Source organism: Zalophus californianus, chromosome 17, assembly GCF_009762305.2.
Source record: "Zalophus californianus isolate mZalCal1 chromosome 17, mZalCal1.pri.v2, whole genome shotgun sequence".
Taxonomy (NCBI): Eukaryota; Metazoa; Chordata; class Mammalia; order Carnivora; family Otariidae; genus Zalophus; species Zalophus californianus.
Window position 1 is genome coordinate 13,264,487 of NC_045611.1, and position 22,128 is coordinate 13,286,614.

A 22,128-nucleotide genomic window follows, 5' to 3' on the forward strand; every position below is an offset into this window, starting at 1 on the left:
TCCTTTGGGCCAAGAGCAGACAGGACTGCTGCCTGGGAGAAGTCCTGGCCGCTCAGAGGGTCTGCTGGCAGGACAGCCCTGCTCCGTCTGGTGCTGTGACGGCCACGCCCTCCATTCGGGGCTCCAGCGTTCCCTTCCCTGGGTGGCTCAGAGGCCCACCTGATGAATTTCTCCTGGGAGAACTGCCCAGCGAAGTTGTTCTGGTCCATGTCCGACAGGGGGGCAATGGCTCTGGCTGTTCCCCCAGAAAGGCCCTTCCTGCTGAAGGCCATGCGACGTTTGTCCTTCTGAGTGTCTCGGGCCTGATCCGCTTTTTCCTTTGGTTTCTGTCTGCTCCCCTTAGAGGAGGTGGTCTGCTCCTCCTGGGTCTTAATTAAACACAAGCACGAGTCTTAAATATTCATTGACATACACATGAACAGAGGACAGAGATGCCTAGAACATGTGTGCGCTGCACGAGCCGGATGCTGGCGGCGGCCGAGGACAGAGGAGGGCCCAGCCTACTGCACTAGTGGAGAAGAGGAGGAGAGAGAAGTCTATGCTTTCCTGGGCACCCCATTCCCTGAGGAGGAGGCTGAAGCCCAGAGAAAGCTTCAAGCTGCAGGGGGAGTGTTCCTATACTGCGTTTTGTTGTGCTGTGTCTTTAGTACCTTTTCCTCCAGACGCCATGCCCTCTCCCAATCACACTGACTTTTGGGCAGACCAGGTCTGTGTTCTTATAGGATATGCCATACTCTGAAATTTTCTGACCATTCTTCAAGCATCATTTCACTTATTCCTTCATTCCTTGTATTTTCTGTAAACTGGAAATTAGGCGTAAAGCTTGATTACATTCATAGAAGATGCTGTATACGTCACACTCCATCACAATGAGGGACCAGAAAAAAAGGCCACCTTAACCCAGGATTACAGATGCGTTGTGTTCACGTGGCTGGGATGGAGTCTGCCAGACCTGGCCCTCATAACGTGGGCGTTTGCCTTTGCAGCTGGCTAGTCACCTGTGGGACGATGCTCTGGCTTGCAGTGAAGGGTCTTGTTCCCTAACAAAGCACTGCTTTTTATATCAGTTGGTGCTCCTTAATTACTTCACGGGGGATAACAGAATAGAGTTTTTCTAATTCTACTCTTTTTTCTATAGTTTTAGCTTCCATTCTTCTAGAATGAAGAGCTTTCCTTTGTCAACTGGGGATGAATTAGAGTTCCTCCTAAAATGGTAGGTTAAAGAATGCTTAACCCTTCTCTGTTAATGGCTAATTTTAAGGAAAGAGGTGGGTGTCATAGTCACCTCTGAGGTTGACAAATTTTTTTTTTTTAATTTGGACTCTGTTCTAGTAAGGTCTGTCCACTCATGCTGTTGATCTCAGATGATAATTCCCTACTTATTTGTAAATAGAAGTTTGAGGTAGTCTCTTCACCTAATTGAGCTGAGGCATGGCCTATAGGTGACTTTATTTCCTGCTGATTTTATTAGTCTTTGCGGATGTGCTTTTTGTAGGAAGCTGTGTGGAAAGATTCAAATTTGGGGTTATCATACTTCCCTGGGAATAAATAACCCCTCTCTAAGTTTTAATATACATACCTTCTGCATATTATTGGTCAAATCTATTTTCCTTTGTGATTTACTCTATTAATTGCACATCTATTTTCTTCCACTTATATGTGATTTCATTTGGATTACTCATATTTTTAATCTAACTAGAATTAATTTTACTGTATTGTATCAGGCAAAGAGATAAAAAGTGAGTTTACCAAAATATCCACTCTCCCACTCATAATTTCTTTGATAATCTGTCCTTTTCCTAGTGTTGTGTGTTCCCTTAACTTGTGTCTGTTGATTCTTGTATTCTCATGCACTGTGTAAACTACCTTAGCTTCCCAATACATCCTAATGTCTTTTTTTTTTTTAAGATTTTATTTATTTATTTGACACACAGAGAGAGATAGCGAGAGAGACAGAGAGAGAGAGAGAGAGGGAGAGAGCACAAGCAGGGGGAGCGGCAGGCAGAGGGAGAAGCAGGCTTCCTGCACGAGCAGGGAGCCCGATGTGGGGCTCGATCCCAGGACCCTGGGATCATGACCTGAGCTGAAGGCAGTGGTTTAACCAACTGAGCCACCCAGGTGCCCCTCCTAATGTCTTTTTTTAAGAGAGCTGCTTTTGCTTATTATTTCTCCCAAATGAGCTTCTGAGCAATTCAACAAGTTCCCCCAGACCATCCCATGGGGACTGGAAAGGGTAGAAGATGAGAACTAGTCATTCTGAGAGAGGCTCACACGGGATCCCCAGGCAGGATCCACAACGAGTCAAGGGCAAACACGTCAGTGAGCGTGACGCCCAACACCATACTCCATTTTTGACCGTGCGGAGGGTGACCTTCCCTGTCTGCCCATCACAGGTCCTGCCAAGGTCAGGAGCACAAGTGGCTGGCTTGCTCCTTACCTTCCTGGAGCCTGCGGTGCCTGAAGGCTCTGTTTCTGCTTCTCCTTCTCTTTTCTCCTCCAGTAGGGAGAGGTCTTGGGATGGGGGGATCACAAACACGAAATGCTTCAGGATTTCTGTTGTGGTCAAAGGCAGCCGCTTCAGGGGGTAGGAGATGATTGAGAATAAGGCGGGAGGTGGGATGGGTAGTCCAGAGGAACCCAGACCCAAGATGTCCAGGATCTAAAGGAAAAGCCCATGGTTAATTTCCGATGCAGAGGGCAGGGTGTCCCCAGCTGCCTCCCTGAGTGAGCACAGGGTGGTTTGGACCCTCCTGCCTCTTCCTGACATCCTTGGGAGATGCCACTGCCCTGGACATGTGTCGGGGAAGGGGTGTGAAGGGTCTGTGACACAGCTCTGCAGGTCTTTTTAGACCCCTGTGGCCCCAGACCAGGCTGGGACTCTTGCTGTGGGCTGTGGGCTCCCTATCCTTCTCTTATCATGGCCTTAGTCACCTTGGCGTGTCTGTCTCTGCAACTGGATGGTAAACTGCACTGGGACAGGAACTAGGGCGATATAGCACAGGGCCTAGCACATAGTAGGCACTCAATATATTTTCGATACCAGCTCTTAAGATTCTTATGTCTAGATGGACTCTGAAAAACAAACTGAGGGTTCTAGAGGGGGGTGGGGGGATGGGTTAGCCTGGTGATGGGTATTAAAGCGGGCACATTCTGCATGGAGCACTGGGTGTTATGTACAAACAATGAATCATGGAACACTACATCAAAAACTAATGATGTAATGTATGGTGATTAACATAACAATAAAAAATAAAAAAAAAGATTCTTATGTCTATCAGGGAAATCCAAATCAAAACCTCAGTGAGATACCACCTCATACCAGTCAGAATGGCTAAAATTAACAAGTCAGGAAATGACAGATGTTGGCGAGGATGTGGAGAAAGGGTAACCCTCCTACACTGTTGGTGGGAATGCAAGCTGGTGCAGCCACTCTGGAAAACAGTACGGAGGGTCCTCAAAAAGTTGAAAATAGAGCTACCCTGTGACCCAGCAATTGCACTACTGGGTATTTACCCCAAAGATACAAATGTAGTGATCCGAAGGGGCACCTGCACCCCAATGTTTATAGCAGGAATGTCCACAATAGCCAAACTATGGAAAGAGCCTAGATGTCCATCAACAGATGAATGGGTAAAGGAGATGTGGTATATTTATACAATGGAATATTACTCAGCCACCAAAAAATGAAATTTTGCCATTTGCAATGACATGGATGGAGCTAGAGGGTATTATGCTAAGTGAAATAAGTCAATCAGAGAAAGACAATTATAATATGATCTCACTGATATGAGAAATTTGAGAAACAAGACAGAGGATCATAGGGGAAGAGAGGGAAAAATGCAACAAGACAAAATCAGAGAGGGAGACAAACCGTAAGAGACTCTTAATCTCAGGAAACAAACTGAGGGTTGCTGGAGTGGTGGGAGGTGGGAGGGATGGGGTGGCTGGGTGATGGACACTGGGGAGGGTATGTGCTATGGTGAGCGCTGTGAATTGTGTAAGACTGATGAATCACAGACCTGTACCCCTGAAACAAATAATACATTATATGTTAATAAAAAAAAGATTCTGATGTCTCTAGTACAGAGCTGTTTCATCTGTTTTCAGATCCCATGTTAATCTTTCAGTTATCTTTAAATGTTCTTTCTTTCCGATGCTGAAAATAAGTGAGGGTTGGAGCAGGTCAAATCTGGCAAAGAAAATAAGCTAAGGTTCTGGGCGTTGGGTAAAGGATGGGAATGAAGAGACAAGTCAAAAAGAAACTGGAGAGAAAATTCATTCCTACATCATTCTCCCCTTCTGCTCTGATATCAACTGAGTGAGCATCCTCCAGAGCAGACGGCTTGAAAATTTTGCAGCAGCTCCCTTCTCAGTATGGAATCCCCTCAGAATAAGCATGCTCTTGCTACATAAGTCATTGTCACAACGGTAAATGTGACAGCCTGCTGGAGCCTCCGTTCTGTGGACCACATGGGCAGTTAGACCGAGCAGGTGACTGTGTTCCTGGAATCCTGGGTTTCTGACCTGCGGGTCAGGCCGCCAAAGGCATCTCCTAACTAATGTGCAGCCAGCATTAACTCCCAGGGTTTGAACGTCTGTGAGGGAAAGGAATGGATAGTTTGTATCAATTATTAAATGGAGCCAGAGGTAAAGAACTGTAACCAACAGTCTAAGCTGTGGCTTGGAGTGTGAAGAGAATGAGAAAAGGCCAGAAGATAACCTTGGCTATAGTATGAGAACATAAAACAAGACGAGAGAGGTTCTTTTTCAAAAAACATATTTCTGGGGAGAAAAGTGGCCATGAGTCCTCCCCTTGGGCCGAGCGGAGGCTGTGTGAAACGAGTGGTTTGGTGTCAGGTGTCCCCCATCTGTCTTCCGCCCTTTGGCCCACCTGGACCACTGCAGCAAGACTCTGGTTGTGGGGCCACATCACACCCCAATCTGCCCCCTTGAGGAATTACCCATGTTTTCCCATCAACTCTCACCTGTCAAATGTTCCTCCCAGGCTCTGTTCTCTCCTTGTAAAGGTTGCGTCTAGTCTCTGATCAACTAAACTAGAAATCAGCAAACTGTGGCCCCCTAGTCAAATCTGGCCGCTACCTGCTTTTGTAAATAAAGCTGTACTGGGACAGAGTCATGTTCATTGATTTACACGCTGTTGGTGGTTGTGACAAAGGTTGTGGACCTGCAGCCTAAAATATTTGCTTTCTGGTGTTTTGCAGAAAAAGCTCATCTCTGGACAAAATGTTATAATAACCATCTCCTTCAAACCATCACCCAGCAGCTTCTGGCTATGCAATATTTTCTAGGAACAAAAAGCTATCTAATAGTATGATTTCTGTCACTATAAGAAGCTTGTGGGAACAGGATTTTCAAGTATTTGAGACTCTTGCTTCACTCCACAGCACACCTATCTTACCAGCCTGTAACAATATTTAAAATCAACCCGAAAAATCTATAAAGATCTTATTAAACTCAACACCCAAAAAAGCAAATAATCCAGTTAAGAAATAGGCAGAAGACATGAATAGACATTTCTCCAGAGAAGACATCCAGATGGGTAACCAACACATGAGAAGATGCTCATCACTCATTATCAGGGAAATGGAAATCAAAAGTACAATGAGATACCACCTCACACCTGTGAGAATGGCTTAAAATTAACAACACAAGAAACAACAGGTGCTGGCGAGGATGCAGGCAAAGGGGAACCCTCTTATACCCTTGGTAGGAATGCAAACTCGTGCAACCATGCTGGAGAACAGTTTGGAGGTTCCTCAAAAAGTTAATAATAGAACTACTCTACAACCCAGCAATTGCACTACTAGGTATTTACCCAATGGATACAAAAATACAGATTTGAAGAGGCACATGCAGCATCATCAACAATAGCCAAATTATGGAGAAGAGCCCAAATGTCCATTGACTGATGAATGGATAAAGAAGAGGTGGTATATATACAATGGAATATTACTCAGCCATCAGAAAGAATAAAATCTTGCCATTTACAACAATGTGGATAGAGCTAGAGAAGAGTATGCTAAGTGAAATAAGTTGATCAGAGAGAAGTGCCTGGCTGGCTCAGTTGGTAGAGCATGCGACTCTTGATCTCAGGGTCATGAGTTTGAGCCCCACGTTGGGCGTGGAGCCTACTAAAAAAAAATAAGTCAGTCAGAGAAAGGCAAATACCATATGATTTCACTCATGTGGAATTTAAGAAACGAAACGGATGAACATAGGGGAAGGAAAAAAAAAAGAAAGAGAGGGAAACAAACCATAAGAGACTCTTAATGATAGAGAACAAACTGAGGTTTGCTGGAGGGGAGGCGGGTGGGGGATCCGTATTAAGGAGCACACTTGTTGGGATGAGCACTGAGTGTCATACGTAAGTGCTGAATCACTGAATTCTACTCCTGAAACCGGTATTATGTTATATGTTAACTAACTAGAATTTAAATAAAAACCAAAACAAACAAACGAAAACTCTACAGGCAGTTTTTTATGAGGTTAGTTGGAATAATTTAGGTCTGCGGAACTTTCTACGGATTTTCACCAGTTAGCAAATGGTCCTTTTAGCCACTATTGTCTCATATCTAAGGGGGCCTCAGAGATTAATGGAATGAAGTGGGTACAGAAAGGACCACTTTTAACGGCGATTAGCCCAGTACCCGCTACCCGACTGAGTACGTCTCCATCCCGGAGAAGAGCCTGTACCTGATCCCCTTTGGGAAGCCTGCCATTCTCAAGGGCCTGCTTCCAGCTCAAGCCTTCGAAGTCGGGCGTCTGGATAGTGGTGAATGGCACACCCAGATCCTTCTTCCCCTCGTGGTGGTCTTGCTCCCCTCCGTTCCCCTCTCCGCCATCGCTCCGCTCCTCCAGGGCCCTGAGCTTCTCTAGACGCTCCCTCTCGGCCTTCTCCCGCTCCTGGCGCTCCTTCTCGGCTCTCTCCTTCTCTGCACGCTCCCTCTCTCGGTCCTTGCGGCCTCGGCGCCCGCCTGACGGAACCTGGCGCTGGTCGTCAGGCTCATGGGGCATGTCCTCGGTGCCGGCGTGATGCAGCAGGATGCCTTGCTTCCGGTCCCAGTTCGTGAGGATGTTCTGGATATCCTTCAGAGTCAACTCATAGGTCTTCCACTTCTGGGCCAAGCGCGTGTCGGCATCTGTCAGGAGGTCCCCTTCGCTCTCCTCCTGTTCTTGGACAAGGGGAAACCCCAGCACGTGGCTACCTCCTAGTTGGTTCTTTCTCCTCTTGCTTAGATCATCCTTCTCATTTAAATGGTCCCTAACAGATACTTTCCTTTCTAGTGCATCCATCCTGGCCTCTAGTTTGGAAAAAGTAAGAACCTAAAAAGCAAAACACATAAAACATGCTTAAAACAGCTCTTCAAGGGAGAACAAAGTGCATAAGGAGCACAAGATGACACTGTGTTCTCAAAGAGGCCTCACAGGATTCCAGGTGCCTCGTGCCTACACCAGGGCTCTGTCTGAGAATCACCTTGGGGGGTCTTTGTTAAAAGATCCTCTCCATAGCACTTTGTTGGCAACAAACAGGAGTTTAGAATGTGGCTGTGCCCCAGGCTTTTTAAAAAAAATATATTTATTGGGGCTCCTGGGTGGCTCAGTCATTAAGCATCTGCCTTTGGCTCAGGTCATGATCCTGGGGTCGTGGGATTGAGCCCCGCATCGGGCTCCCTGCTCAGCGGGAAGCCTGCTTCTCCCTCTCCCACTCCCCCTGCTTGTGTTCCTGCTCTCGCTGTGTCTCTCTCTGTCAAATAAATAAATGTAATCCTAAAAAAATATGTATTTATTTACGTAACCTGGCATAGAGAAACTAACTTGATTCTTTTTCTCTTTCTTTCTTTTTTTTTTTTTAAGATTTTATTTATTTGAGAGAGAATGAGAGATAGAGAGCAGGAGAGGGAAGAGGGTCAGAGGGAGAAGCAGACTCCCTGCCGAGCAGGGAGCCCGATGCAGGACTCGATCCCGGGACTCCAGGATCATGACCTGAGCCGAAGGCAGTCGCTTAACCAACTGAGCCACCCAGGCGCCCTCTTTTTCTCTTTCTAAACTTGCTTTGTGGGCTCCGATTTTCTTCTCCCCTGGACGAAATCCTTGGGGAGTCTCCATAGGTTTCTGGTCATTCTTTGGTGACATAAAATCCAGTGAAGTCTAATGATGACTGCTGGCAGGACAGCCCAGGGTCCCTGTTCTGGATGACAGCACTCCTCTCTAAGGTCCGGCTTGGAGGCAGGCCTGGCCAGGGTTGGCCATCCGCTGGTCTCACCGTACCACTCCTCCTCCACATCTGCCTGCATCTCTAACTCAGCCTGGGGAGTGTGGACAGGTCTGTGGTGGCGCAGCTGTCTGCTGGAGGGGTCGCGCACTGCAGAGGCAGGGGGCTTGGCCACTACTGTATCTTTCTCCATCATCAGTAAGAGTCACTGCCAAGACCCAGAGAGTTCTGTTTGGACATAAGGTTTCAGGCAGAGGACTTTGTGTGGAAGGAGGGGCTGCAGAGGGGCAGGGAGGCCTTACACTTGGAAGATTTCGGGAGCCTGGCACAGACCAGTGACAGTCTAGACTCCAGGCCTGCTTGCTTCTCGTGCTGTTCTTGCTCCCAAGCCTGGGCCATTTCTGCACGCTCAGACCCCGCTCCTTCCTAAGCTCTACCGGATTGTGACCCCTGGGCACGAATTCCTCTGCTCTCATGTCTACCCAGATGTGGTCACTGTCTCTTGCTCACCTACTGGGACCAGTCTGCACCTTGTCCGGGAGCGTGGCTTTCGCTTGGCCCTCAGGGCATCCACTGGGCACACCAGCCAGCTAGCTACCCTGCTGGGTTGTGAGTGCCACCCTGGCCGTTCTACATCTCCTGGGTCAGGGCAGCGGAGACCTGACTACTAAGCTTGGCTGGCAGATAAACTACCGCCACGTGTCTGCAAGGACAAGCTGATGCTAGAGTGTCTTCCTTGACGGTTGTCAAGATAAGCTCTTGGTTGAACACAGGGGTTCCACTAACTTTGTGGCTCACTGGAGGCCAGCTGTTAATACCAGCCTAGTCAGCAGCATCCAGGGGCCTTGGGGGCACAGTGGAAAGAGGAAGGACTGTGGTCAGACATAACTGGGTGGGGTCCTCTCCCAGCCCCAGACAGGGCTCATGTCTCTGAACCCCACAGGGTGGGAGGGGGGCCAAAAGAACGTGCAAGCAGAGCTCTTGGCACACAATCAGCTTTCGACCAGTGGTGGCCCCTTCCCTCCTACCTCCTGCTCCACCACAAGATGCAACCAGTATCAGGTCGGTTTTCTGGAAGGGAAATGTACCAGCTTGATGGGCTGGTTACAGTGGCTGCTCCCTCTGTTCTGCCTCTTGCTAAGGAGCAAGGGAGGGTTGCTACCTGCCGGTTTGTTTGAGATTTCTTCGGCAGAGGCTCCTCCTTCACTGGTCCTTGCTTTGGCCTTTTGACCTTCCGTTTTAGTTCATCTTCGTCCCTTTGCCGCTCAAGCTCCTGCTGTAGCTTCTTCTCATGCATCTCCCTTGTCAGCCTCTCCAGCTCCCTTCATCAAACCAGGCAGAGGAGACAGAGTTCAGAGCCCCCGCCCCGAGCCCCTCCTCTGCCTCGGGGTGTCCAGTGGATGGACATGGGAACAGTTTTCCTTGGGCATGAAAAGAAAGAGTGAACAAAAGAAATCTGGGTAAACAGGAAGGCAGGAAGGCAGGGAGTTAGGAAGGAAGGAAGGGAGGAAGGAAGGGAGGAAGGAAGGGAGGGAGTTGGGAAGGAGGGAGGGAGGGTGGGTGGGAAGGAAGGAAAGAAGGAAAGAAAGGAGGGTCTCTGAATGGTCATTCAGTAAAACTGATGAACTCAAACTCAATTAAGAGGAATTCTCAGTCTGTATTTCTATTCCAATCTTCTTGCATAGGAGAGCAAGGGAAGGGCTGAAAATAAGCTTGATACAGTTTTTGAAAAGTAACTTTCAGGGGCGCCTGGGTGGCACAATCAGTTAAGTGTCCGACTCTTGATTTCAGCTCAGGTCAGGATCTCAGGGTCATGGAATCGAGCCCTGGGTCGAGGCCCATTTGAAGCCCCGTGTTGTGCTCTGCACTCAGCGGGGAGCCTGCTGGAGATTCTCTCTCTCTCCCTCTCCTTCTGCCCTTTCCCCTGCTCACGCACACACACACACTCTCTCTCTCTCTCTCTCTCTCTCTCTCTCTCTCTCTCAAAGGAATAAATATGAGTTCAGATGAGGCCCAGCTTCCTACACTGTCACATCTGATGTTCAGACAACAAGAAATCGAGTTTTAAATAGCAGTCCCTAATGGCTAGCTTAGGGCCATGGCACTGGAACTGAAAGCCACACTCCTATTCATTCTCTCTCTCTCTTAGCAGGTCATCCTCCTGGGTCTCCCTTGACCATTGCTGCTCCCCTGGAAGGTGACCCGAGTCTCCAGGATGGGCTGTGTGTTACTCCCAAGGGAAACACTTCCGCTCCAGCGAGGCCTTGATTCTGACCTCTTTTTCCTCTCACGGAGGGCCTGCCGAACCTCTCGATTGAAGATGATCTTCTCCTCCTCTGTCATGGCATCGTATTCTTCTTCATCCATATTTTGGAGACGCTCCTTCTCTTTCTCAAGTGCCTCCCTGCGTTTGCGCTCTGGAGGGAACAGAGACAGGAAGGTGAGGGAAGGTAACTCCTCAGCCTTGGCTGCGGGGTCCCCCAGTAGCTTAGCTCCCAGCCCACCCAGGCTGCACAGGGTCCGCGCCAGGGGGAGGGGGCTCCAGCCGTGACGCCATTCCTGACCTCTGGTGGGCTGTCCTTCACTCACACAGTTCCAAACCTGGTCTCCATCTGGAATAGGAGTTCCAAAGATGTCCTAATTCCCAGAAGGATGAATATGTGACCTGGCATGATGGAGAGGATTTTACGGATGTGGTTACGCTAAGGACCTTGAACTGGAGAGACATTCCTGGATTGTCTGAGTGGGCCAAGTATAACTGTAAAGGTCCTTGTAAGAGGGAGGCAGGAGGGTCAGAGTCTGAGAAGGAGATGATGGAAGCAGAGGTCAGAAGGCTGTGAAGTAGGGACCACGAGCTGAGGAAGGCAGGTGGCCTCTAGAAGCTCGAGAAGGCAAGGGAAAGGATCCTCTCCCTGGAGCCTTCAAAGGAACAGAGCCCTTTGGACACCCCGCTTTTAGTACTTCTGACTTCCAGAACTGTAAGACAGTAAATCTGTGTTGTTTGAAGTCATCAAGTTTGTGGTAATTTGCTACTGCAGCGATAGGGAAGTAATAGGCCACCCGCTGACTTTATGAGGAACATCTGCCACCAGAGTCCTTAGGGTGACAGAGCCATTTGCAGATGAAGGGGCACCATCTCCCATACCCTTCAGACTCCAGGTCCAGAAGTGAGGTTCGCACCCAACACAAAGGCTCTCGGCCTCTTTTTCATGCTTCACCAGCACAACTTCCCACCTTCCGTTCTTGGAGGTTTGAATTTTGGACTCAGAGAGATGTATCTGGAGATCTTTCTCTAACACTTACCAAGGGAGAGAAATAGATAAGAATAATGATTCCTCCTTCCCAGGCTGTGGTGGGGATCAAATAAGTAATCCTGTAAAGCATCTAGGCTAGTGCCCAGCAAATTCATAAATGTTCAGTAAAAATTAGATTTTAATATAATAATATTGTTACTGGATGCTGCCTCAGGACTTTCCCAAATGCAGATGATTTTGGTGAGAGGAGCCCATAATGAGATTGTGAAAAACTTCAATCCGCAGGTAATTGAGAAAATGAAAAGAGATATTATCCTTTAAGTTGATGATTATGGAGAAATGAGCTTTCTGGAAAACCAGGAAGCTGGAGGTTGGAACACTGCTGGGGATGCCTGGTCATTCTTCCTAATTTTTCTCTGGGTGAGAATGTAAGGAAGCAGTCTTTGAGCTCTGTTTAAGAACAAAGAGCTCATGTTTGTAACTATTTCCTTAAATGGAAAAGGATTATGATTTGTGTAGATTTTTCCAGAAGAGAGAGGTAAGGCCAAGTGAGGAAGGGCAGTAATGTGACCAGAGCTGAGGCCAGAGCAGGACTCTGCCTCCCAGGGATAGCACAGCCTCCCTTGGGGACCAAGATTTGCTACGTCTGCTTCTGACCAAAGCGGGAACTGAAGCTAACATTACTCTGTGTGTATTTATTTTTCAGTCACTGAAATTTTTTTCAGGCCACTGTTGTAGTGACAGAAAATGCAAAGGTTTCAGGGTTGCATAGACTTTACTAATTTGCTGTGTGATCTTTTTTTAAAAAAAGATTTATTTATTTATTTGAGAGAGAGAGACAGCATGAGTTGGGGGGGGAGAGCAGAGGGAGAGGAAGAGAGAGAATCTTAAGCAGACTCACGCTGAGCGCTGAGCCCGATTCGGGGCTTGATCCCATGACCCTGAAATCATGACCTGAGCCAAAACCAAGAGTTGGATGCTTAAAAGACTGAGCCACCCAGGCACCCCTGTGCTGTGTGATCTTATACAAGACTTTTGATATCTCTGAGCTTCATTTTCCTTGTCTGTAAAAGGGGGACAATTATCTTCAGAGTCATTGGGAGGATTAAATAACCCCAAGCGCCATTTAGAGACATTTCAAATGTACAGAACGTTTGCTGCGGTGGCTGGACACAGCAGGCTAAAATGTAGAAACTGGTTTATAAAGTTTATCAGTACCTCCAGTTCGGCAGGAAACGCACAGTCACCTTAAACAAAAGCAAGCAGCTAATGGGTCACCTGAGTCAGGATGGGACCCGTGATGCGTTCCCCTCGGGTTGGCTGTGATTACAGAGAAGACGAAAGGATGCAGGGTGATATTGGGGGGAAAGGGGAATGTGGCTGTTACGAGAAGAGCCAGCTGGGTTCATCCCTCATCCTGTCATCTCTCAACAGGTCACCTGCATCTGCCAGCCACCTTATAGGGTGGAGGTGAGCCCTGACGACATGTCAGATGGAATAGTGTCCTCTGCCCAACGGGTCATCCTGGCGGGGAACCATTTCACACAGCCCACGGCTCTGCCAAAGGGATGGTCCAGGAGGGCATGGGGCCTTACCTTCTTGCTCCTTCTTGGCTTTCTCCTGGGCCTTCATGGCTGTGTAATCCTGGGCCATGTTGATGACGTAGATGTGGTCCCGGTTGCCGATGGCCTTCAGCAGGCAGAGGAGAGCCACGGCTATGTTCCGAGCAAAGAGCGTCTCGAGGCTGTCAAACACCACTCCCCGGAAGCAGTCACTCAGCTGAAACCGCAGTGAGCAAAGATGGTTACCAGGGCCTCCATTACCCAGTTCTCTACAGAGAACGCTGCTCCTTCTTCTGTTGGTGCTTTCCCTGGGGCTGCAACTGGTTCTGCAGACCTGCTGGGCCCCAGTGAAAATACCGTGAAACCACCCTTCCACCTGCTACATTCAACGTGCTGTTAGAAAATACAAGAGAAACACCCAAATAGTTTATCAGTCGTGATAGATCTTTATCACATGTATTTGTAGAGTGATAAGACTGATTCTGTTGTTATGGAAATAAGGGAAGCAAACAGAATGTGAAAGTGAGGGTCTGGGAGGGTCTGAGGTGCAGGGATGGAAGATGGACAGGCGAGATATTCCCCTGCCCCGAATAACAGACAGCAAGGGCAGCAGGAGCAGGTGGGCCATTCGTATCTTTCTCAGTGTTATTAATGCCTTGGTGGGTAATGATCTCGATCACATTAATCATTGAAGGGCACCCTCTGCTGTACCACAGTGTTACTCAAAGGGTAGTACACACACGGGCCACCCCCGGCCAGGGGCTGATCACTATCAGGTTTTTGTTTTTTTTTTTTTAAGATTTTATTTATTTGAGAGAGAGCGAGTGAGAGCGAGCAAGCATGGGAGCAGGAGGCAGAGGGAGAGGGAGAAGCATGCCCCCTGCTGAGCAAGGAGCCCGATGTGGGGCTTGATCCCAGGACCCTGGGATCATGACCTGAGCCGAAGGCAGATGCTTAACCGCCCCATCAGTACCAGTTTTTGATGGGACAAGAATCTTGTGTCAGAATGTTAATCAACTACATCACTAAAAACACCATTTACTTCAGCTGCTGTTTTTTTGTTTGTTTGTTTGTTTTCTTTGTAGCAAGACTATGGATGAGGGAAGCAGTGCGAGCTCCATGTTTCAACCAGTATCAGTGCTTTGAGTGGTTCAGCTCTACAGGCCCACTTTGGGCTGGCCAGTGATTTAACCCTGGTCCATGGCATACCTGCACACTTGACTGGCCCGCCTTGCTCAAATCCGCTGAGAGGCCCAGCACCCTGAACACAGTAGCAGTTAAACCTGAACACGAGCCATTTCCTGTGATGACGTTCCTCTTCTCTTGGGAAGCTCAGGCCCCGTTTTGTTATATTTAAATGCACAACTAATACTGTGGACTAGTTTGAAAAAAAACAAGGCAAGTGGACAACTCCAGGACATGGTGAGCAATTTAGCTCTCTGTAAACCAGAAGCAGCAGAGGCTTAAGTGGTACCCTCCCTATTCATGATGATCTTCTCTTTTTTTTAACTGTACAACACATATGAAAAATTAAAAAAAGGGAAACAGTTACTGTGTTTCTTGACTTTAAAAGCAATCTGCCATTGTGAAATAATTCAGAAATGTATGGAGAGAACTAAGAATCCATTATCCTGCTAACCAAAGATGACCAGGTACATGTGCCTTAGGAGTTTTTACTATTTTGTATGATATACATTTAGAAATACTTTTATAGAAATGTACTTGTGCTTTACATATTATTTCATAATCTGTGTTTCTCATTTAATAATACATTGAAGACACCCCTGAAACAAATAATACATTATATGTTGATAATAATAAAAAATAATAATATATTGAAGACAAATTTTTACAGCAATTAATACAGTTCTAAATTCTAACTTTCAATGGCTCCCTGTTATGATTTTTAATACACTACTGTAGGGCTGTATCATGACTGATTTTTATTTTTTTTTTTTAATATGTAACCTGCTCACTGGTCTTTTAAGGTGCATGGCTTCAGGCTGCAGACTGCGCCAGGGCCAGGGACCGACCAGGGCTGTCAAAAGGACAAGCAAATGACTGTTGGAGATGAAGAAACTCATCTTTCCTCTCTAGGGCCTCTGAGTTCTGAGCTGCTATGGGTGTGCTATGGATCGGAAATTCAGCTCCCAGCGCAGGGATGGAGTATGAGCCCTGCAGCTCTGCGCGGGTGGGCATAGACGCACCTGGATGCGCTCAGCCAGGATCTGGGTGAGTAGGTCCTCAGGGAGCACACAGCTCATGAGCCCGGTCTCACCTCCTATACTGGGGCTGACGCTGAGCTGGCGCTGCGTGGGCCCCGTAAGGAGGGGGCTGGAGGAAACCTGTCGAGCCGGAAAAGGATCAGCAGTTAGAATCCAGTGTGGTGTCCCAGCAGCTCTCACACTTACAAGCCATTCGACCCCGTGGAAATCCAGAAATCTCTCTGGGCCTCATTTCTTATCTGTAAGATGTGGATTGCATTGTAAAATGGAAAATTCCTATCTTCCTTAAAGAATGGCTGTGAGCTTCAAGCCGGCACACTGTGGAAGGTGCTTTGTATATGGACTGAACAGCATGAATGTGTTCATTCAAGAAATACTAATTGAGCACCTATTGTGCACAGGGACCCCTCTAGCAATAGGGATACAACAAACAGGCTGGCAATGTTGCTGCCCATGTGGTCCTTATTGCAAACAGGGCAGACAGAAAAGGGCCATGTGAATATACAAATCAACAGTCTCAGGCAGTGACAAGTGCCAGGGAGAACAGACAGCAGTGACAGAACTGGACAATATCACGAGTGCGCTTGCCGGGATCTGGGGAGTACATGGGAGTCCAGCATAATGGACTGAAAGTGTGATGAGGGAGATGGCCGGGCTTCATCAAAGTCTAAGGCATAATCAGGTGTGAATATGCAGGGCTTGCAGAGCACAGGGAGGAATTTGGATTTTATTCCAAGTGTTATGGGAAGTTGTTGGCATGTTTCAGGCAGACACGTGATCTGAGTTTTATTTTTGAAAGACTACCGGTGCCTGCTGCTTGGGGTGACAAGAGTGGAAGCAGGAAGACTAGTTAGTTAGTTAGTGAGATGATGGCGGCAGTTTGAGGATGGTCATGGTGGAGGCGGGGAGAAGTGGCTGATACTTTCTTTCACATCCCATCCCATGAGGACTTGGGAGGGGATGTGAAAGAAAGAGGGGCACCAAGAATGACTCCTTGAGTTTTGTTTTGGCCTGATCAAGTTGGAAAATGGTGAAGTCATTTGTTAAGAAAGGAAAAACTGAGGGAAGAGCAATTTTTTTTTGTTTTTTTTGTCTTGTTCTGTTCTGGGAGTGGGACAGAATCAATTTTCAGACACATAAATTTTGAGAGTTCTCTAAGCCATTCAACAGAGACACTGAATGTGAGTTTGGATGTATGCACCTGAGCTGGGGAAGAAATTAGGGTTGGAGATAGAAATTGGAGGGTCACGTGCGTACTGAAAATATTTAAGTACTTAATCCATGAGCTGGATGAGATCACCTATGGAGAAAAGGTAGATAACAAAAAGAAAAGGGTAGATGACTCAGTTCTAATCTAGTCTAAAATCCTAAGGATCTGGAGGAGGTGGAGAAGCTGGAGGAGAGGAGGGAGTCTTTCATAGGGCAGAGGGAAAGTAGAACAGTGACGTGTTCTGATGGCCAGGAAGCCTTTCTAGAAGGAGGAGTTATCAGCTGTTATGAGGTCACAGGAAATGAGGACAAAACACCAGCCCCGGGATCTGGCAAGATGAATGCCAGTGACCTTGAGAGGAGTGGTCCTTGGGAGTGGTAAGGACAACAGCCTCCCTAGAATAGGTCAAAGAGAGAAGGGTGGTGAGGATGAGGAGGGAGGCAATTCTTTGGAGGAACAGCTGTAAAGAGGGGTTGACTGGAGGAGGCAATAGCTGGAGGGGGATCTGGGTCTCCGGGCAGTATTTTTAAAGATGGGAGGCAATATAGGATGCACAAATGCTGATGGGAAGGAGCCAATAGATGGGGCAAAAAGCAAACAGGAGAGAGGGGAGGACTGTAGGAATTGAGCTCTTGAGTGAGAAGTGGTGGGGGGAGGTCCAGTGCACAGGGGCAGGGCCTTAGCTGAGAGCCGGGGCGGTGACTCCGGCAGGGAAGGCACAGCGCTGGGCTAGGGTGCAGCCTGGCTCCTAGATCTGGTGGTGGGAGAATCAGGTGGTTGTCTTCCAGTGTTGCTGCTCCCTCCATGCAGTCAGAAGAGAGATCATTAGCTGGGAATGGGGAACAGGAAAGGGCCTTAGAGGTTTGGAGAGTGATGACCTCCATAAAATAGTTATCTTAAAGAGAAGGAGGGCGAATTTACTAGGGCAGACCAAAGGGTCTCTTTGAGATTTGTGGTCTTAAATTTAGACGAAGACCATTCAGAAGAGAGGAGGATTGTCTCTAGCTGTGTTCAGCCACCCTGCATGGAGGAGGCGGAGAGTCGGGTTTACCAGGGCTGAAGTTTTGCTTGGAGAGTATGAAGAAGGGGAAGGGGCAAGGGAGCATCTACAGTGACAGACACGGATTGCAAACAGGGTAAGAAAAGAAGTGAAGGGGTGATGGGCAGTGAAGCTGTGGACTGGAGGTTTGCATGGGACCAATTATTTCCCAGACTTAGTCATCTGGAAAGTTAGAAGATGGTGGTCAGGAAGTAGGATGTGTAATGCAGAGGTCCTGGACTTTACGGAATGATGAACAAGTTCTAGAACATGACCATGGCAGTGAGTACCTGAGGAGGCTGGGGAATTGAGAAGTGTGAGGGTTGGATTAAATGTCATTCAAAAGACCAGGATTTCCAGTGGGTATTCTCCTAGAACATGGTGATTTATAAATAAATGACCTTATATTACAGGTCATATCTTCATTATATGATATTACACATTTCTTCCCACTTGCAACATGACTAAACTTTTAGTCATTGGAGAGTTCATGCTTTAGGAGAGCTTTAGAAAACCAAACAGCCAATTCTGGGTGAAGCATGCTGACAGGGTGACTGTTGTCCAAAGCATGAGTCCTGTCACACTGTGGCAGCTGCATGGGGGGATGGGGTGATCATGAATAGGTTTTAAGTTCCCTATTTATTGAAAGGGGATTTGGGTCAGAATTGGGATTTTCTGCTGCCTTTGATATACTCTCAAAAGCCTTACTTCACTGTCCAGATGGATGGAACCCAATCGAAGAAAATGATTCCCCATGACACCCTGTTTAATACAAATATGAGTTCTAGATCATCCATAAACATCTATGTAAAGAATACCATACCATATTAGATCTTGAGAAAGAGGGTTAAATGATGCTGCAAAAGGAAGTAAGTCAATGGTTTCAATTCTCATGGTATGAGAAGAAGGCAGGACTGAAGTGAACCTCAGAGACATCACCTGGCACAAATTCAGCCCCACGGGAGGTCCCATCCTATCTGCATACCTTCTCTCTCGAGAAGACCTTGGCTTCCACTCTGCCCACCTGGCCCTTCCAACATGTGGACCTCCTCTCCTGCAAGGGCCTTCACCTCCTCTCCATCCACCTCAGCAACCTCCTCCGAGATGCCCACCTCTCCCACTCCCCGCACTGCGCTCTTGGACAGTAACAAGACCCCCAGATTCTTCCTCTCTTCCTGTTTCTCCCACTCTGCTGCCCTCCTCTTTGTTCCTTCTCTCTGTAGGCTGGACTTCCCATATACTAACGATGCCACTCTCACCTCCCTTGCCCCTTGTTCTGAGCACACTCCTGCCCCTGCAGTGAAGACTTCTCTCTCCCTCCGAATGAAGGCTGCCACTTGCCGCTTAGGGAAATCTTGCAACTGTGAAGTTATGGCTTCCCATCTCAGTTGGGACATCCGCATTCCCAACTATCTTTTCTTTTGTCCACCACCCAGTTCTGGTTTTATTCCTCCCAGTGGACACGTCAGTGCTTTGCCACTCTCCTCAAGTATGCTGTGCAATGCCAACCTCTTCAATGCCTCTTACAAAGACTTGGTGTCCTGCACATGTCCTAGAGCTGCTCGACAAGATCGGTTTTCACCTTTACTGACTCTGGAAGCAGCTGGCCCCTGTCTCCTTTGACTGCGCTCTGTCCTGCACTCCTTGTCTTCTCCAGGAATCTCATTCCTTCTTGGGAGGATTGTCACCTCACCCTCCTCCAGGAGCACCTTTCCTTGGAGACTGCTTTGCCTCCATCTCCTTTCAGAAAAAGAACTCTCCTGACCCTAGGTCTGCTCCTCTAACAACTTCTGTCATTTTTCCTTTTCTTTTAAACATCTTGGAAGCCTATGCTCACTTGACTCCACTTTCCCACCGACAACTCATCACCCGCTGTCTCTCACCGGGCCATCTGCTGTCTCCCACTACAGCACCTGCCTATTCTGCCAAGATGGTTTCTCAAAGTCCCTTGGCAAAGGCTCAAACTCTCTGACTCCTTTATGACTTTCCAAGACTCCGGTGAAGCACCCCCTACCCACCGCAATTTATACGATTCATCCTTAGCATTCCTTTAGTATTAGGCTGAGCCCTATGAAATGGCTGTTGTTGGCCATTTCATATGGTTCAACCCAATTCTTTTTACAAACATCTTTTGCCACCAATCCCACTGTATTGCAAATATTTGAATGTGTGGTTATCTCCTTCAGCAGACTCTTGGTGCAGCTTGAGCACGGGGATTTTTGCTTCATTTATCTCCACTTTGTTAGCACTCAAGCCAGTGCCTCACATTAAAGTTATTGCTGAACACCTGCTGGATGAACACACGCCTTCTAGGACTGGCACCATGAGCCTGGAGAGGGCACCCTCAGCGATGAAGTCGTGCTGCCATGGCTGCAGGATGCTGAGGAGGAAAGGCAGGGGGAAGGACCCCAACCCTCCTTCTGGGGGGCCCTGATTTGTACCTGCGGTGTTTCAGACGCATGCTGGTGATGCTGCTTCTGAGACCCGGAGCCGTGGCTCTCCGTCTTGCTTTTGGCGATCATCATGCTCCCGCGCACAGTCTTTGTAGGTTTAAGTTCAGGCGTTACCAGGGTGGATTCTGAGGTCAACTTGCCCAGGGTCTCACTGCTCAGACGTATTTGTCCCACAGCAGTTTGGCCCGAAGCAGCCTCCTGGGCTACAGAGAGAGAGTGGATTTATATTAAAAGTCACCTGAGGATACTGAGGAAATGACAGTGGGGATGGCACAGCACCTAGTATGAAGGGTGTGATTCTCTTGAGGAACACAAAACCATCTCCACCTGCAGCCGTCTGGGAACGGAGTCCAGGTTTCTCCGCTGCCCATCTTCCCAGTGGATCCCATGTTAGTTGGCCCCACGTTCTCTTCCAGCCCCGAGAGCAAGCACTTCTGAAACTGCTGGTACACTAGGGCCCTGCCCTGGACCCCAACACTAAGACGGGGTGATGTGGCTGTGTGCTAGGCAGCTTCCACATTTCTCCAGCACACGGGCGGACTCGGTAAGGGCTCATTATTCCTTGTTGACCATTTCGGCAAATAGGCCCTAAGAACTCCCTTGAGAGTTGTCACTAGGCTTACTCTGCCTTATCTTTTCAGGCATCTTCCCTCCGTCCCTTCCCCAGGAGCTGATTAGGTACAAGGACTCCATGCTGCACCTGGAGGTGGCAGTGTGTGGGGGGGTAGCATGGGGGGCAAAGAGCCTGAAGCTACCAGTGGAGCAGTGGCACAGTGTTCGGCTGGCTGGTCCTGCGTTCATCCAGGCCCCGTCACCCCCAGCCCCTCCAGGCTTTGCCCTCGTGAAAGTAAGGACCGCTCCAGCCTCCTGTCACGTGCCACCTGCTCGCTTTGCCCTGAGTCCTGCACCCCGCCCCCCCCGGCCACGCCATCTTCACTGATGGCTGTGCAGTCTCCTCTGTGCTATTCTAAGGCCTCTCAGCTTTCCCTGTCCATGCCATCATTCCGCCCTCTCTTAAAAAGCCGGCTCTTCCCGGTATAATATATAACAATACATAATATATGAGCTTTCATTTTGCCTTTCCATTTCTTTCAAGACATCATCACTTCACCTCTTCTCTTTCCCTCACTGCCCGACTTCTAAAACAGTAGTGTGGCCCACATCTGTCCAACTGACATGTGACATGTACGGAATTTAAGATTTCTCAGCAGCCACATTAAAAAAGTACACACGGATTTTAATGGTATATTTTCTTTAACCCTATATATCCCAAATGTGATTGTTTCAACATGTAAACAACACATAAAAATTGTTACTGTTATTTTATAGCCTTTTACTCATACTATATCCTCAAAAGAAAAAAAAAACACCTCTAGCAGCACATTTCAGTTTGGACCGGCCACCACATTTCAGTTTGGACCAGCCACCACATTTCAAGTGGCCAGTGGGTGCAGTGTGGGATGGGCAGGATCGTCCACAGTGAGCAGCAAGTACAGTTTGGGGTTAACCCCTCCATTGAACGGGCTTTCTCCAAAGTGCCCAGTGACCTCTGAACTGGGAGCCACAGTGGCCCTCTCTCAGGGCTCATTCTGTCTGAATTTTGAGCAATCTCTGACTACATTCACTTACTGATTTGATACATTTTGGGAAGTCTTTACTCTGTGTCCACTCTGTGCCAGGCACCATTCTAGGGGCTGGGAACACCTCAGTGACGAGAACTAACATGCTTCCCTGCTTCCAGCTGACATGCTAGTGGGGTCGGCAGACAGTAGAATAAGAAAGTCAAGTAAATGGTGTATGAACCAGTGATAAGGCTTATGAGACAAACAAGGCAGGAAGCGTCTTAGTCTCCTTGACTTCCCTGCGGCCTGCTCTCCCGACTGCCCACCCCTCTGACCCTCCTCGCTCGGCCTTCTTGGACTTCCTGGCTGCTCCTCCACCCCCCCTCCTAAAATGTAAGTGTTCCCCAATGTCCCATCCTGCCCTTTCCATCCTGTTCCTCTTTCTGGAACGATTTCCTCTCCCCCAGCAGTTGCACCTCTTGCCATGTTGAGGAAGACTCCCTCAGTTATGTGTTTAGCTTGACATTACCTTCTCAGATGGGAAACCCAAATCCGCAATTTGTTATGGGACACCAACAGAGGTCCAAAGA

The 22,128-nt window shown here is 48.1% G+C and overlaps 1 protein-coding gene across 2 annotated transcripts in view; it reads right to left on the reverse strand.

The window, feature by feature from the left end:
* HYDIN (HYDIN axonemal central pair apparatus protein) overlaps positions 1-22,128 on the reverse strand; it is a 342,401-nt gene that overhangs the window by 79,962 nt on the left and 240,311 nt on the right. Inside the window, exons 41-48 of one of the 2 annotated variants that reach the window (XM_027618048.1) lie at positions 19,965-20,179; positions 15,257-15,394; positions 13,083-13,266; positions 10,509-10,650; positions 9,396-9,555; positions 6,715-7,344; positions 2,438-2,659; positions 160-368 (exon numbers count right to left, since the gene is read on the reverse strand). In XM_027618048.1, the coding sequence (XP_027473849.1) occupies positions 160-368; positions 2,438-2,659; positions 6,715-7,344; positions 9,396-9,555; positions 10,509-10,650; positions 13,083-13,266; positions 15,257-15,394; positions 19,965-20,179 (1,900 nt within the window). Of the gene's footprint in view, positions 1-159; positions 369-2,437; positions 2,660-6,714; positions 7,345-9,395; positions 9,556-10,508; positions 10,651-13,082; positions 13,267-15,256; positions 15,395-19,964; positions 20,180-22,128 lie in introns of those variants that run through there. The other variant, XM_027618049.1, reaches the window with a different exon arrangement.